The 12,713-nt window shown below is 37.6% G+C and overlaps 1 protein-coding gene across 1 annotated transcript in view; it reads right to left on the bottom strand.

The window, feature by feature from the left end:
* LOC139687880 (uncharacterized) overlaps positions 1-12,713 on the bottom strand; it is a 29,214-nt gene that overhangs the window by 4,708 nt on the left and 11,793 nt on the right. The window contains exons 5-7 of the mRNA XM_071585215.1: positions 12,376-12,478; positions 7,951-8,128; positions 7,305-7,660 (exon numbers count right to left, since the gene is read on the bottom strand). Of these exons, the coding sequence (XP_071441316.1) occupies positions 7,305-7,660; positions 7,951-8,128; positions 12,376-12,478 (637 nt within the window). The remainder of the gene's footprint in view (positions 1-7,304; positions 7,661-7,950; positions 8,129-12,375; positions 12,479-12,713) is intronic.

Below are 12,713 nucleotides of genomic sequence, written 5' to 3'. Positions count from 1 at the left end.
TCCTGATTTTATGTTGAAGATCTAATCTACCATAGTAAGTTGGGGCCTGTAATATCTCTTTAACATTCACAGATAAGAAACCTGCCTCAAATTTAACCTGCATTTAAGCCTTCTGTCAACTAGTGGCTCCCATCCTATTTCTTCCAATACTGTCGCGATGTTGCTACCTTGTTCATAACAACTTTCCACAAACCTGGGTGCTCTACGCTGCACTCGATCTTGTTCTAAAATTAACACATTCAAACCAGCTCGCTATTCGCTATGCATGCCCTGGTGGCGGCAGGGTCCCACAACATACTCCATATCTGGCGGTATTAGAAAATCGAAAAAAATATATTTTACTCCATTTTTATTTTATTCTATTCCATATAATTGTTCACGTACAGATTAAAATTTTATATATTACGCACTAATGGATTACTAATGAAGCCCAGGAGCCCGGCTCCCTGTCTGGCAGCATGACCCACCCATGGGCACATCAAGTAATGTTTTTTTTTTCCCAGTCAGCACTCCATTGAGAAGGATCAAGTGACACCAAAACATGAATTCCCAACTCAAGACTGTCTGAAAATAATGTATTTTTGATACTTAGCTTTCAGATGAATACTATGTATACTTGAACCTGTGCCATTCACTACTATTTCTGGCCATCCCTAAAATCCAAATTAATACACATTGATTGTATTGTGTGACTGTTCTTAGTGAATTTGAGTTGAAATGGCTAATCACTGCAGTGAGACTTAGTATTGTCTTCCGTTGTAACTGCATACCTACAACATACTACAAGTTTTAAAGTCTGGCATAAATTATTCCTGTTCTGCACAATCTTTTCTTTTAGTTCTCCTTTTCTCAATTCATCCTTAGTATGCAGATGCATCAATGATGCATTCCGTCACGTCGTTGATGGCGAGGCTGATAATGTCACGCTCAGAACTGATCCCTGAGGTACCCCGTCCTCCTGTATGAAGGATCGGAATAAATACTTGCAGTTCCTTACTTTAAAAACGGGGTTTGTTAAAAATTACTAATAATAGAGGCATATGCAATGTGTTTAAAATTTTTTGCAGCCACATACGATTATAGGCCTTCTCAAGGTTGAAGAAGACGGCTATGATGTGTTAGCATAGTAGAAAGGCTTCCTCGATCAAGTTGTCAGTGAGAACCATATGGTCTGTCATGGACCTCTCAAGCCAAAAACCGCACTAAGCATCGGAAAGAAGGTGCCATCTCGCCAAGCACCAAATGAGATGTTTGTTGACCATTCTTTCCATTACTTTGCATGGGTGGGGGGGCTCATTGTATTCTGCCAGCAAACGAACTTCACCGAAATTGAGAGGGACTCTCTCGCATCGCCTCTTTACGCTTACAAAGTCGGTTGAGCATTCCCATTAAAACATTCAAATTTTCGAGTTTTTTCACCACTATTTAATAAAAACAGATTTAAGTCCTCAATAAAATTAGATAAAATCCATCCTCTCCTATTACTTGGAGTCTTTGGCCCTCCCCACAAAGGATCATAGGCATTAAAATCGCCCATCACTATAAATGGCCGAGGTAACTGATGAATAAGGGCGTACACTGTGACAGCCACTGCTTGGAATGGCAAGTTTAGTTGGACTTGGGAGGTGTAAAAAGCCCCACAAGTCGCAACTGCTACTCCTCCTTGGGCTTGTTGACCACTCAAGTCATCCAGTCTAAAAAAAGTGCACGAGGGTTGCTATTTACATACTGAGTCTTGACGACATTAAGTGCGTTGGGCGTCTGACGTTTCCATCTGAAAGTTTGACCCTTTCAACGCTCACTTTCTTAAGAACATTTTGTCATTTTGATCATAACTTGTGTTGTTTACAGTGACTCAAAAATTTTGTCTCAGTGAAAAAATGGAGTTTACTCATGAACACTTTTGTGCAATGATTTTCTATGACTTTCAATGTGGAATATCTAGACAGGAGAGCATTGATCACCTTATTTCCACTTTTGGCGATGAAGCCCCATTTTTGCCTCTGTGAAACACTGGGATAACGATTCCATCATGGCTGCTGTTTGCTCACCTACGAAAGTCGCAAAGGTCATCCAAAATCAGTTGTTGTGCCAGAAAACATTGATGCTGTGCAAGAACTAGTAAAGGAAGATCGTCATGTGACTTATTGTAAGATTGAGGCATCCTTGCGGATTAGTACGACGAGCATCAATAAGATATTGCATGACCATTTAGTTGCAAAAAAATTTGTTCGCCTTGGATCCAGCATAATTAGACAAAAGCTCAAAAAGATTTTTGTGTCAATTGAGCAAAGAAATGATCAAGCGATACAATCGCGGTGCATCAAAAGCTGTATATAACATCTAAACAGGTGACGATCTATGGGTATGAGCCCGAAACCAAAGAACAATCCACTGTATGGGTCTTCCAAGATGAGCCAAATCCGACAAAAGTGATTCGAGCCCAAAGCACATCGAAGCATATGATCGCCTATTTCTTTGGAATAGCTGGACATGAGGCAACCGTACTGTTAGATCATCATTCATAGGTGAATTCTGAATGGTACATGTGCACTTTTTTGTCAGAAGTGCTTGGTGAAATACAGAAAAAGAAGCGGCAACGAAGGATCATTCTTCATCATGACAATGCAAGCTCTCACAGATCGGCTGAAACAAATACCAATTTGACAGGCCAAAACGTTGAATTGATGGGTCATCCTCCGTCCAGCCCTGATTTGGAACCAAATAACTTCTTTTTATTCCCGTATATCAAGCAAAAACTTGCGTGGCAAATGTTATTTGGCACCTGAAGAAGCCGTTGATGCATTCAAAAACTGTTTTGGAGGTACCTCAATCAGAGTGGAAAAAGTGTTACAAAAATTGGTTCGAGCCCATGCAAAAGTGTACTAATTATCATGGAGGATTCTTCGAAAAACAATAAAGCCATTTTCAACAATAGGTTACTGTCTTTTCATTACTTTGCAGAAAATATAAATAGCAACCCTCATAATATGTTGATTCTCTTGAAATGTATTGACAATTTTACAACCTATATATCACGAACAATTTTCTTGTTTATGCTATATCCGTTGCGCCTTGTGGTTAGTTGACAACAACCAATAACTCCCAGAGAGAACATTTCTCTCTTGGTCTCATTGACTTCCATGTATAACATGTCACAATGACTTATGACTCCCTTCAGGAGTGGCTGTCTGTTTTGGGGTGAATCTTCGACCAAAACCCTTTCATCGCTGACCTCCCTAGGCAGACACCCACAACCTTAGCACTTGCCGAAAATGCGACGGAAGTCGATTGAGTGAGAGTGGTTGGCTCCCAGCCTCTCGTTTTCACGAAATCCGGGGCCAAAGAGGGCCATTGCTCCCTAGTCTATACAGGGCATCTGAAACCCTGCTGGGTACCAGAAAGCTCACCCTCTAGAATTCCCTTCTCTCCCTTATGGGTCTCCAGGCATGGCAAACACCTGGGCGGATTGCATGCCACATGGTGTGGCTGTACACAGACAGTGGATCCACAGCACAGTTCAGATGCATCCTTTGATGGCTGGGGGTTTGTTTTTGGGGTTTTCTCCCCACCATTTTCATCGTGTCTCATGACAAGCAGGGATACTGCGAGAGTATTCTCTATCCTCCTGCCCGCAGGGATAACGCTTTGGGGTTATTGTCCAAATATTCACCTAATCTTTTATCTTTAAATTCTGTTAATGCCTGGCGACATGTTTTCCTACCTAACACTATAGCTGTTTCATAGTTATGTATTATTTCATTTTGTTTATCATTAGACTTGTCCTTGAGTGATCTTTGATCTTGAAAGATCCATCTCTTGAGTGATTTTTGCATACAATGTTCTTTGGTGTTTTAATGCTTTACGTACTTCTATGTTGTACCACCTTGATTCCGTCCTGTCACTTTTAAATTTACAAGGCATGTGCTTTTCTATTGCACCTCACATGATTTTGAGAAAAGCATTCCACAAACTCTTAACTGTCCCTGTTGCTACAAGACTTAAATGAATCATAACATTGCTGCCACTCACACCATAATCCTTCGTAATCAGCTCGGTCAAACAAGTAAAACTTTCTTTTAATTTTCTGATTTTTCATACTCAAGTTAATTTTAACCAGCACCATTCTGTGGTTACTTATTCCTTCAAGTGTTGCTGTATTTAGGACATAATTGGATAAATTTGTGGCTACTAGATTAAGTACATTGTTTCCTCTGGTGGGTGTCAGTACTAATTGGTTTAACGATTGTGATGTGAAATCACAAAGCAGTGACTTGCATGAAACCTTGTCCTTACCCCCGGCTATGAAACTAGTTTTTCCAGTATATGGATGAAAGATTTAAATCCACGTTGATTATAATTTTTCACTTACTATTAAGAATGTTCAAACTCCAAACATGACATTGATGTTCAGTTGCTGGTCCGTTTAGGTACCTCAAGATCCCATTGATATTACAATTGGTAATTATGGACATGGTAGTGATCACATTATTTTAAAATTATTATTAATAAGAGGTAGTCTACCATTTAAGGCAGAATATGTATGGGCAGGCACTGTAAAATAATACATTTCCTCCAAATAAAATACAAACAGCAACCCAACATCACAATAGACTCTTCTTCCATTCTGCATACTTCCTTCTTCCCTTCATTCTAACATGCCTGTCATTTTCCTACCCCAACCTCATTTGACTTGTGCCCTCCCTTCTATTACAGCCTGCAACATCAAATTGCCAATCAAAATGCGCTGAATTCATGTTTCATGCCTCCTTTGGTCTCTTCCGACAATCCTCTCTCATCCAGTACCATGCCTAGTACTTATACTTGTAAATTTGTTTTCTTTCTGCCCATTTAAGCTTCCCCATCCTTCTTCGCACCCACAATTTAAAACATGCTCCATGTCAAGGTTGTCACTTATCATTTCTTAATACACTTCTAAATGTCCCTAACATCAATTTCCTCTTTGAGAAAGTTTCTTTGCCTAATGTAATTCTCCATAGGTCCATACTTCTTTAACCATTTTGGTCCAAAACACAACCAAGACAGGAAAACTTCCACCTGATCTAGTTTATGATTTCCTGTTTTAATATTTAACTTAGCCTCCTCCTTTTTCCTTGAAAACCTCATCAATTACCAGGTGCACAAGTATGAAATGTGGATTTCAGGCAATAGATGGTGCACCAATGCAATTTGTGGTATAATTATTTGACACTTATGCCATTTTGTTGAGTTATCAACAAATGTTAGAAGCACACAAGTGATTAAATGAATAAGTGTTTGCATAGTGTTGTGCTACTTTGTTCAATATGTTGATATTTATACCAAACAAAGAGCATACCCAGGGAGCATTAATTTTTTGTTTTCAAGTGTAGAAAATTGCTGCTGAATCATACCGATTACTTCAAGAAAGTAATGGATATTAAATACTTCCACGAAGTGAAGCCTGAAACAATAGAATATATACTTCAAGAAACTTAAGAGGAATATGCTCCATTACAAGATACCGGTGAATGATGGCTTCAGCGTTTCAAAAGTGGTGACTTAGATCTTGGAGACAAGGAATACGGAAAACCATCAAAAAGGTACGAAGATGTGGAACTGCAAACATTGCTGGGTGAAGATGATTCACAAAGGCAAAAACAACTCGCAGAGCAATTGAGCACTGGTCAGCAAGCTGTTTCCATTCGCCTACAAGAGATGGGAGAAATTCAGAAGACTGGTAGATGAGTACCACATTAGTTGAACAACAGGCAGATGGATGGAGAGGCAAAAAAATACTGTGAAATTTTGCCCACACAATATAAAAGGAAGTTGTTTTTGCAACGAATGGTTACTGGGGATGAAAAGTGGATTTATTTTGAGAATCCCAAGCGCAAAAAATCATGGGTAGACTCAGGCACACCATCCACTTTGACTGCAAGATGCTTTGGGAGAAAGACGATGCTCGGTGTTTGATGGGACCAGAAGGGTGTGGTCTGCTATGAGCTGTTAAAACATGGTAAAATGGTTAATACTGAACATTAACAACAAAAAATTGTTCATTTTGAACCGTTCGCTGCTTGAAAAAAGATCAGAATACCAAATAAGGCAACACATGGTCATTTTTCTTCATGGTAATGTTCCTGGGTTGGTCCCAAGGGGCGTACTTCAAAGGGGACTATGGCCTCATTGTCCTCGGTAGGCTATTTTTCTCAAAATATTGCATGGCTAGATAGTTTCCGCACTAGCCTCGTCCATTGATTAACATAGGTGATAATTGACATCCCTATCAGACATCTCTTCCATACACAGCCCATCCTTATACCCCCTATGTCACTCACACCTGAGCAGTTTGTAATATGTGCAGATTGTAGATAAGTCACCTATCCCTCCAATCTTCTCTTATATGGCCATTATTCTACCCACTTTACTAAAGCAAATGCCTTCTCAAAAGCCGCATTACAAATACATCCTTATTGTTTTTCTTTCTTCATGTTCCTTTTCATTACTGATCTCATTACTGCTAGAGCATCATGTGCGCACCTCCTCTTTCTGAACCCAAACTGATCATCCACTTAGTAATTATTTGCCCTCCTCTCCATCCATTACTGATAATCCTATGTACCTCCTATGCATCATGAAAAATCAGACTTAGTTTACTGTAGTCCTCACATATGACTTCCCTTCCCTTTTTTGGAATAGGAACTAACACCGATCTGATGTAATCTTACAGCCAAATCCATCCCTCATAAATGCTAAAAATTAGTCCATAAAAACTCTCCCTCCCATGTTCTCCGAAACCTTTCAGTAGTTCTACAGGAATGTTGCCTACCCCCAGAGCTCTATTGATTTTGATTCACCTTATGCCTTCTCTCTCACTATCAAGACTCCATTTCTTTTCTGCAAAAGCATATGAACTGAAATCACCATGATAATGACAGCCATCATCTTCATCAAAAGGTGTAGGAAGAAATGAGGTATCATTGGCAGATTTGGCCCTTGAAATTTCAATGGAACATTTGGTTGAATAGGCCAATAAGCTTCTAAACAAGAATTTCGGAACGTAGCTACATCTGTCATCAGAAATTTTTCAGTTTACCCTTAAGGGCTATTTCCTAAGCAATCCATTGCTGGTTACACTGATTTCTATTTAGTTTCCATTATTTCCAACTGGCAAACTACAAGCACACATTTGTTATGTGCACACACATAAGTGATATGTATAGGTATTTATGATTTCCATGACGTCACTTCGGTCCTGAAGATCAATAAATAGATGGGGGATAATCAATGTACAGAATTACCCTGTACACATCTAAACATACCTGTTGGTCTGTGTGTAGCTCCAGATCATTGTCTCTCTGGCGCTTAGTGATTACTCCAAAAATAAGAGGTGAAGTCCTCCCAGGCTCCCTCTCTGAAAGGTCTGAGGCATATTTCTCTGTATCTGATGGCTGATTCTGTACATCTTTGAGCCCCTGTATTGCTTGATCTAGCATCATTGTGGCAGCCTCCTTCCCGTAGACCTTGGCACAACTACCTAGAGCAGCAGCTCCTCCCTGTCGCACTGATGGTATTGAATCTCCAAGATTCCGAAAGAACAGTGGATAGAGCGAAGGTAACAATCCTCTTGACTCCTCTGGGAAACAAGAAATGAAGTTGCCACAGGCTAGACATGCAGCTGAAAAAAAAGATTGAATTATCCTGTAAGGGTTTGCATATGCATGCGAACAAAATTAAAATAATAGTGGTTCTACATAAATTTAAACACCTCTGTGATGGCCTGGGAATGAGTTAACCACTTTTTGAGCACTTATAACATAAGAAGTTCCAGGCTAGTAGAAGTATCGACCTCTAAAAGGTAAAATGTACACCATATACAAAGAGTGTACAACATCAAATCAAAGAGTTCAACATCAGTTAAAAGAAAATTTCAGGACAACATACTTAGAGGTATATTTAATACCTTACCATCTCTTACTGGCCAACTGTAATCTCGAAAGCATGTTAGTAAGGTATTCAGCAATCGATCTACATATGGTCGAACAGCTTCTGGCCTGATTTTGGATCCTAACTCCGAAATGCATGCACAAGCAGCCTCACGAACAGCATGGTTATCAGACTCGGTCGCAGATATATAGTAATCAACCTGTGAAAGTTAATAGAAAGAAAATGAGTAAGGCTAAATAGAATGATTTTAAGATTAGACTCTCACAGATACCTTTCAAGTCACTAGGATAAATAAAACACAACATAGCCTTACAGTTACTATAAGTGCGTCCCTGTAGTAGGATAAAAAATTTCCACATTTTTTCTGATTTTATCCAACAGAACATACTTATAACCATACAATACAGTAATATTTTGCCTTTTGCAGAAAATCTATGGGAAATTAGGGAAGTACAAAAGCCTTCAAATATGTTATTCTATACTTTCAGAAGCACCCTCCACTGTCGAAAATACAATTCTGCTAAGACATTGTCAAACATGGTTCCCAAAATTAAATGTATAAATGCAGATAAAATAAAATAAAGGTTAATTTTTAATCTGATATCTACATAATGCTTTCCAGTAATTTTAACATGTCTGGCTCATTTTTACAAATGTTTCTGTCAATCTTTAGCTTGGATTAGAGCAAGAGGAATGAGTTTGGATGACTGCCTTTCACAACACTTAAAATATTAATTGCATCAGTCATGTAAATGCTTTGCAAAGATAATTCAGAATTGACATATACTGAGGCCAAATCTTATGATTAAAAATAAAATTCCTCTAGATTTTGGAAAACTACTTAGAAGTTCATTTTAAACATACTGTTTGAAAATTTACCAGCATCCAAAGTTTTATCTTTTTTTGAATTTAGTCCCATCTTCTGGCTCTTGAAGAATTTACTCATAGCTTATACTACTCCATTCATTAAACTATCTACATGTTATCCACGTTTCTAATGTTTCTATATTATAACTTATGAGAAAGTCATGACTAAAGAGTAATAACAGTATTATTAATTTTACAGGCAAAAAATTCTTTCACACTTGTCATTTGACTATAGTACAAAAACATTTATACACATCTAATTGCATGCTCATTTAATTGAAAAATATATTATGTAACAGGCATTCTTAAGACTAACAGCATACATATTCCATAAGTAAAATTCCAGCAGATAGCATCCTTTAATCTAGACACACTCAAATAGGGGTAAAAAATTTGAGTCCGAGTATTTATCCATTAAATATTCACCTGTCTGGTCTCTTTGTTAATTAAAATAACATACACAGAACTGAAAATGTATCCATTAATTACAATTTCTAATATTACTGACCGGTGTGCATTTCTATAGCAAATCACGTATATGTACTCAAGACCACATGTAAGATTATTATGCAATCACTTAACATTCCACTCACAAAATGATGAATGCACTGCCCTGAGCAGTAAAGACTAACTATGGTAAATGATTTAAAAATTATCTATAAAAATGAGTCTATTTTGAAACACAACACCAATGACAACATTCCTGATATATTACATAATGCCCAATGTTCCCTGATCGATAGACACCCTGATTAACTGCAAGTCTTCAGTTTGTTATATGAAGAACACAATGTATTTTTCAACAGATCTTCTTGGTACTACTAGTTTCAACACTTAGGCTTCATCAGCAGGTACAAATTAGTCAAGTTGTGGTCCATTTATAGAGTATCCCTTAACTTAATGGAAAGACCTAGCTACCCTTTAACCCCCCAATTGAGAACCCCACTAATCACCTTCCCTGACACATAACACCCCTGCCCTCCTGCCCATCAAAGCCGATCAAAACCTCTTCTCTTTCATCCCCCTTCCCTCACCCACATGCTCTCCCACAAGAACAGTATTTCATAGGACCTCAACTTGACTAATTTGTACCTGCCGAAGATGCATAAGCATTGAAACTAGTAGTACAAAATAAAGAACAATGGAAAAATACATTGTGTTCATTTAAAGAACAAAAACTTTCACAAAATTGAGCCAGAAACCATCAAATAAGTCTTCTGTTTCATAAATTTAACAGTAATGATGGAAACTGGGGAAAGCACACAGGAAATTATAATATAAATATATATATTGAGAAAGCTAGAAACTGACAAGAAGTTATGCTGAGCACAGTTACCACAGTGAGGTACAGAAGGGAGCGGATAAAAAGCAATATAATAGCAAACAGCTCAATTGTGGCATTGAGAGGTGGCGTTTCAATAATCCTGACTCTAAATATCCGATTTATCTCGTTGATTTTGTTCTGGAAATTTTGTGCCTATGAATAACTTAATCATGCAGCAAGTTTTAGTTCATAATTCATTATACAATCAATATCAACATTGCTTTCAATTTTGTCAAACCATTATCATTTCTCATTTTCATTGGTGGCTCAGCTGCAATTCACCCACATCAAAACTAGCAATAGGAACTATCGGTGTCTAGATATTCAAGTTCTTAGCATTTACCAATCTAATAACATAGTTTTATGGCTGGAATTAATATAGTCAAAGCCAATTAATTATGCAATGCACTTGGTTATGCTGCACAACTCCTTCCTCTATTAATAAAAAATTAAGGTAAAATTAGCTACCTTTCTCTAAATCAAAAAATTTTCTATACATGTCAGTACTATCTATTGGCCATACTTGATTATCAAATCAACATTTTAACTTACTACTTGGATAGGTATCCATTCACAGTCATTTATGTTGGGATGAGACAGAAAGGAACATAGGGGTAATGATGTGTAAGAGAAGACAGGAATTGCTCATTAGCAATTAAAATAGTAATGGGGTGGGGATAGAAAGGTCGGCAGAAATGAAAATTTGGGGATTGTCAAGTCCTAGTTTGGACAGTGGCAGTTGGAGGGAAGGCTTTTTAATGGGTTGGGTGAAGAGAATGTGGCCACCCAATGAGGTTAGATCTCTTTTCTGGAATCATGTATTATTTCATGTACGTTTAAGTCCAACTTCAAATCTTTGTACTATATGCCTGGAAACAAACTTTACCCATTTCAAATTAATTTACTGAAAATGCTTGCACCTTGACTCTAATGACCATTGTGACATCCAATATGATCAAATAGGATCAATAATCAGCTGCACGGTCACAAAGTGATAGCTAAAACTAATTGAAACTTTATTTCGCTCTTATGAATTGTAAACATCAAATAAATATTGGTTTGGTGTCAGAGAGTGCCAGAAACACCCAACTCCTATTATTAATATAATAATCCATACACCATCTCCCCTTGTAGCTACACACTTCCCTTTGGAAACCATACTTCCTCATTTCTCACATTTTCCATTCATTTTTTCTTTAGCATCCACCTCCATGACTAAGTTTGAATGAATCCTACTCTATAATAAATCTGTCAGTCGGTTTGGTAGGTGAGTTCACCCACTACTACGTTCAATGGGGTGTGAAATTCACACATTAGGGTAGCAGGGGCAATTCCTTTCTCTTTGCCAGTAATGATTTCCCAGGAAGATCTAGTACCCAAAAAATTACACATCTTGGGTGGATCCGAGGGTGCCCAGATAGGCTTGCCCAGGAATCGAACCCATGCCTTGCAGTCAGTAGTCCAATGCAACACCCCTGCACTACCGGGTAACCCAATCCAATAAGAGTGCATTAGGATTTAACAATGGTACCACCTCCAACATAATTTGACAATCTGCCATCACCTATGAATATATTCAATTTCTATTTTAACAGCTTATTACAACATACCTATGTACATACAATATTACTAATTCAAAATTTACTTCATCTTCAAAGTGCCTATCATTTCTGGTGATACACAAGAAAATCCACATTTTTTTTCAGAAAATGATCAAGACTGACTGGGACATGATAAAATTTCAATGATTTCGGTTATGGCCATTATGGCTATCTAATGGCATGCCTTAATGACAAATGGTACATTTGTAACAATCAGATGAACAACAATATTATCATAATAAGTTCTAAGTTATCAACACATCTCATCTAAACATGGGAAGGATTCATGAGTTCCAATGATCCTGTTAAATTGGTCCCTATTGTATCTACTACATACCTTATTTATAGGAACTAAAGGTTATAAATATGTAAATATAAGAATAAAAAGACTAGTCACTAACTAGCATGTTTGTATTAGGAGACCCAAATTTTTATTATTATAAAAATGGCACATTAAAGATATGAATTCAAAGTCAGAAGCTGACTACTCTGAGCCTATAATGTAATACTGAAATCCAGTAGCTAACTACTAAAACTCAATTTATGACCTTTTCATTCAGTAGTGCACTACTAAAATTCAGTAAAAACTTTCCTCAAAGAATGCCTCAGAGCTATCAGCCATGTAAGTAGAAAAGGTATCACACAAATACTCACGACATAAGGGATATATTTCTGGACTAGTTCTTTTCCTTCTGCCCCAGCAATTTGTCTCCATGTTTCCTGAGAGTATATTCTTACACCTTCGGCCACATAGTACCTAATGATTTAACAGGTTAAATGTCATACATACAATACATTTCAATGCAATCAGCATGTCACAGTGTGCTTCATTTCCCTCAGGGGTCATGCAAGAATAGCATTATGGGATCTTAAAACTCACATTCAACGCTAAAACTTTTCATTAAAATCTAGAAATGGGTGTAAATGTAGGATGGATGGATGCAGAATATGCATACATTTGCTTCAATAAAACTTAACTATCACTAAAAGGA

Source organism: Hetaerina americana, unplaced genomic scaffold (genome assembly GCF_022747635.1).
Source record: "Hetaerina americana unplaced genomic scaffold, ioHetAmer1.1.p SCAF_2, whole genome shotgun sequence".
NCBI classification, from domain to species: domain Eukaryota; kingdom Metazoa; phylum Arthropoda; class Insecta; order Odonata; family Calopterygidae; genus Hetaerina; species Hetaerina americana.
This window is presented reverse-complemented; position numbering and strand designations above follow the sequence as displayed.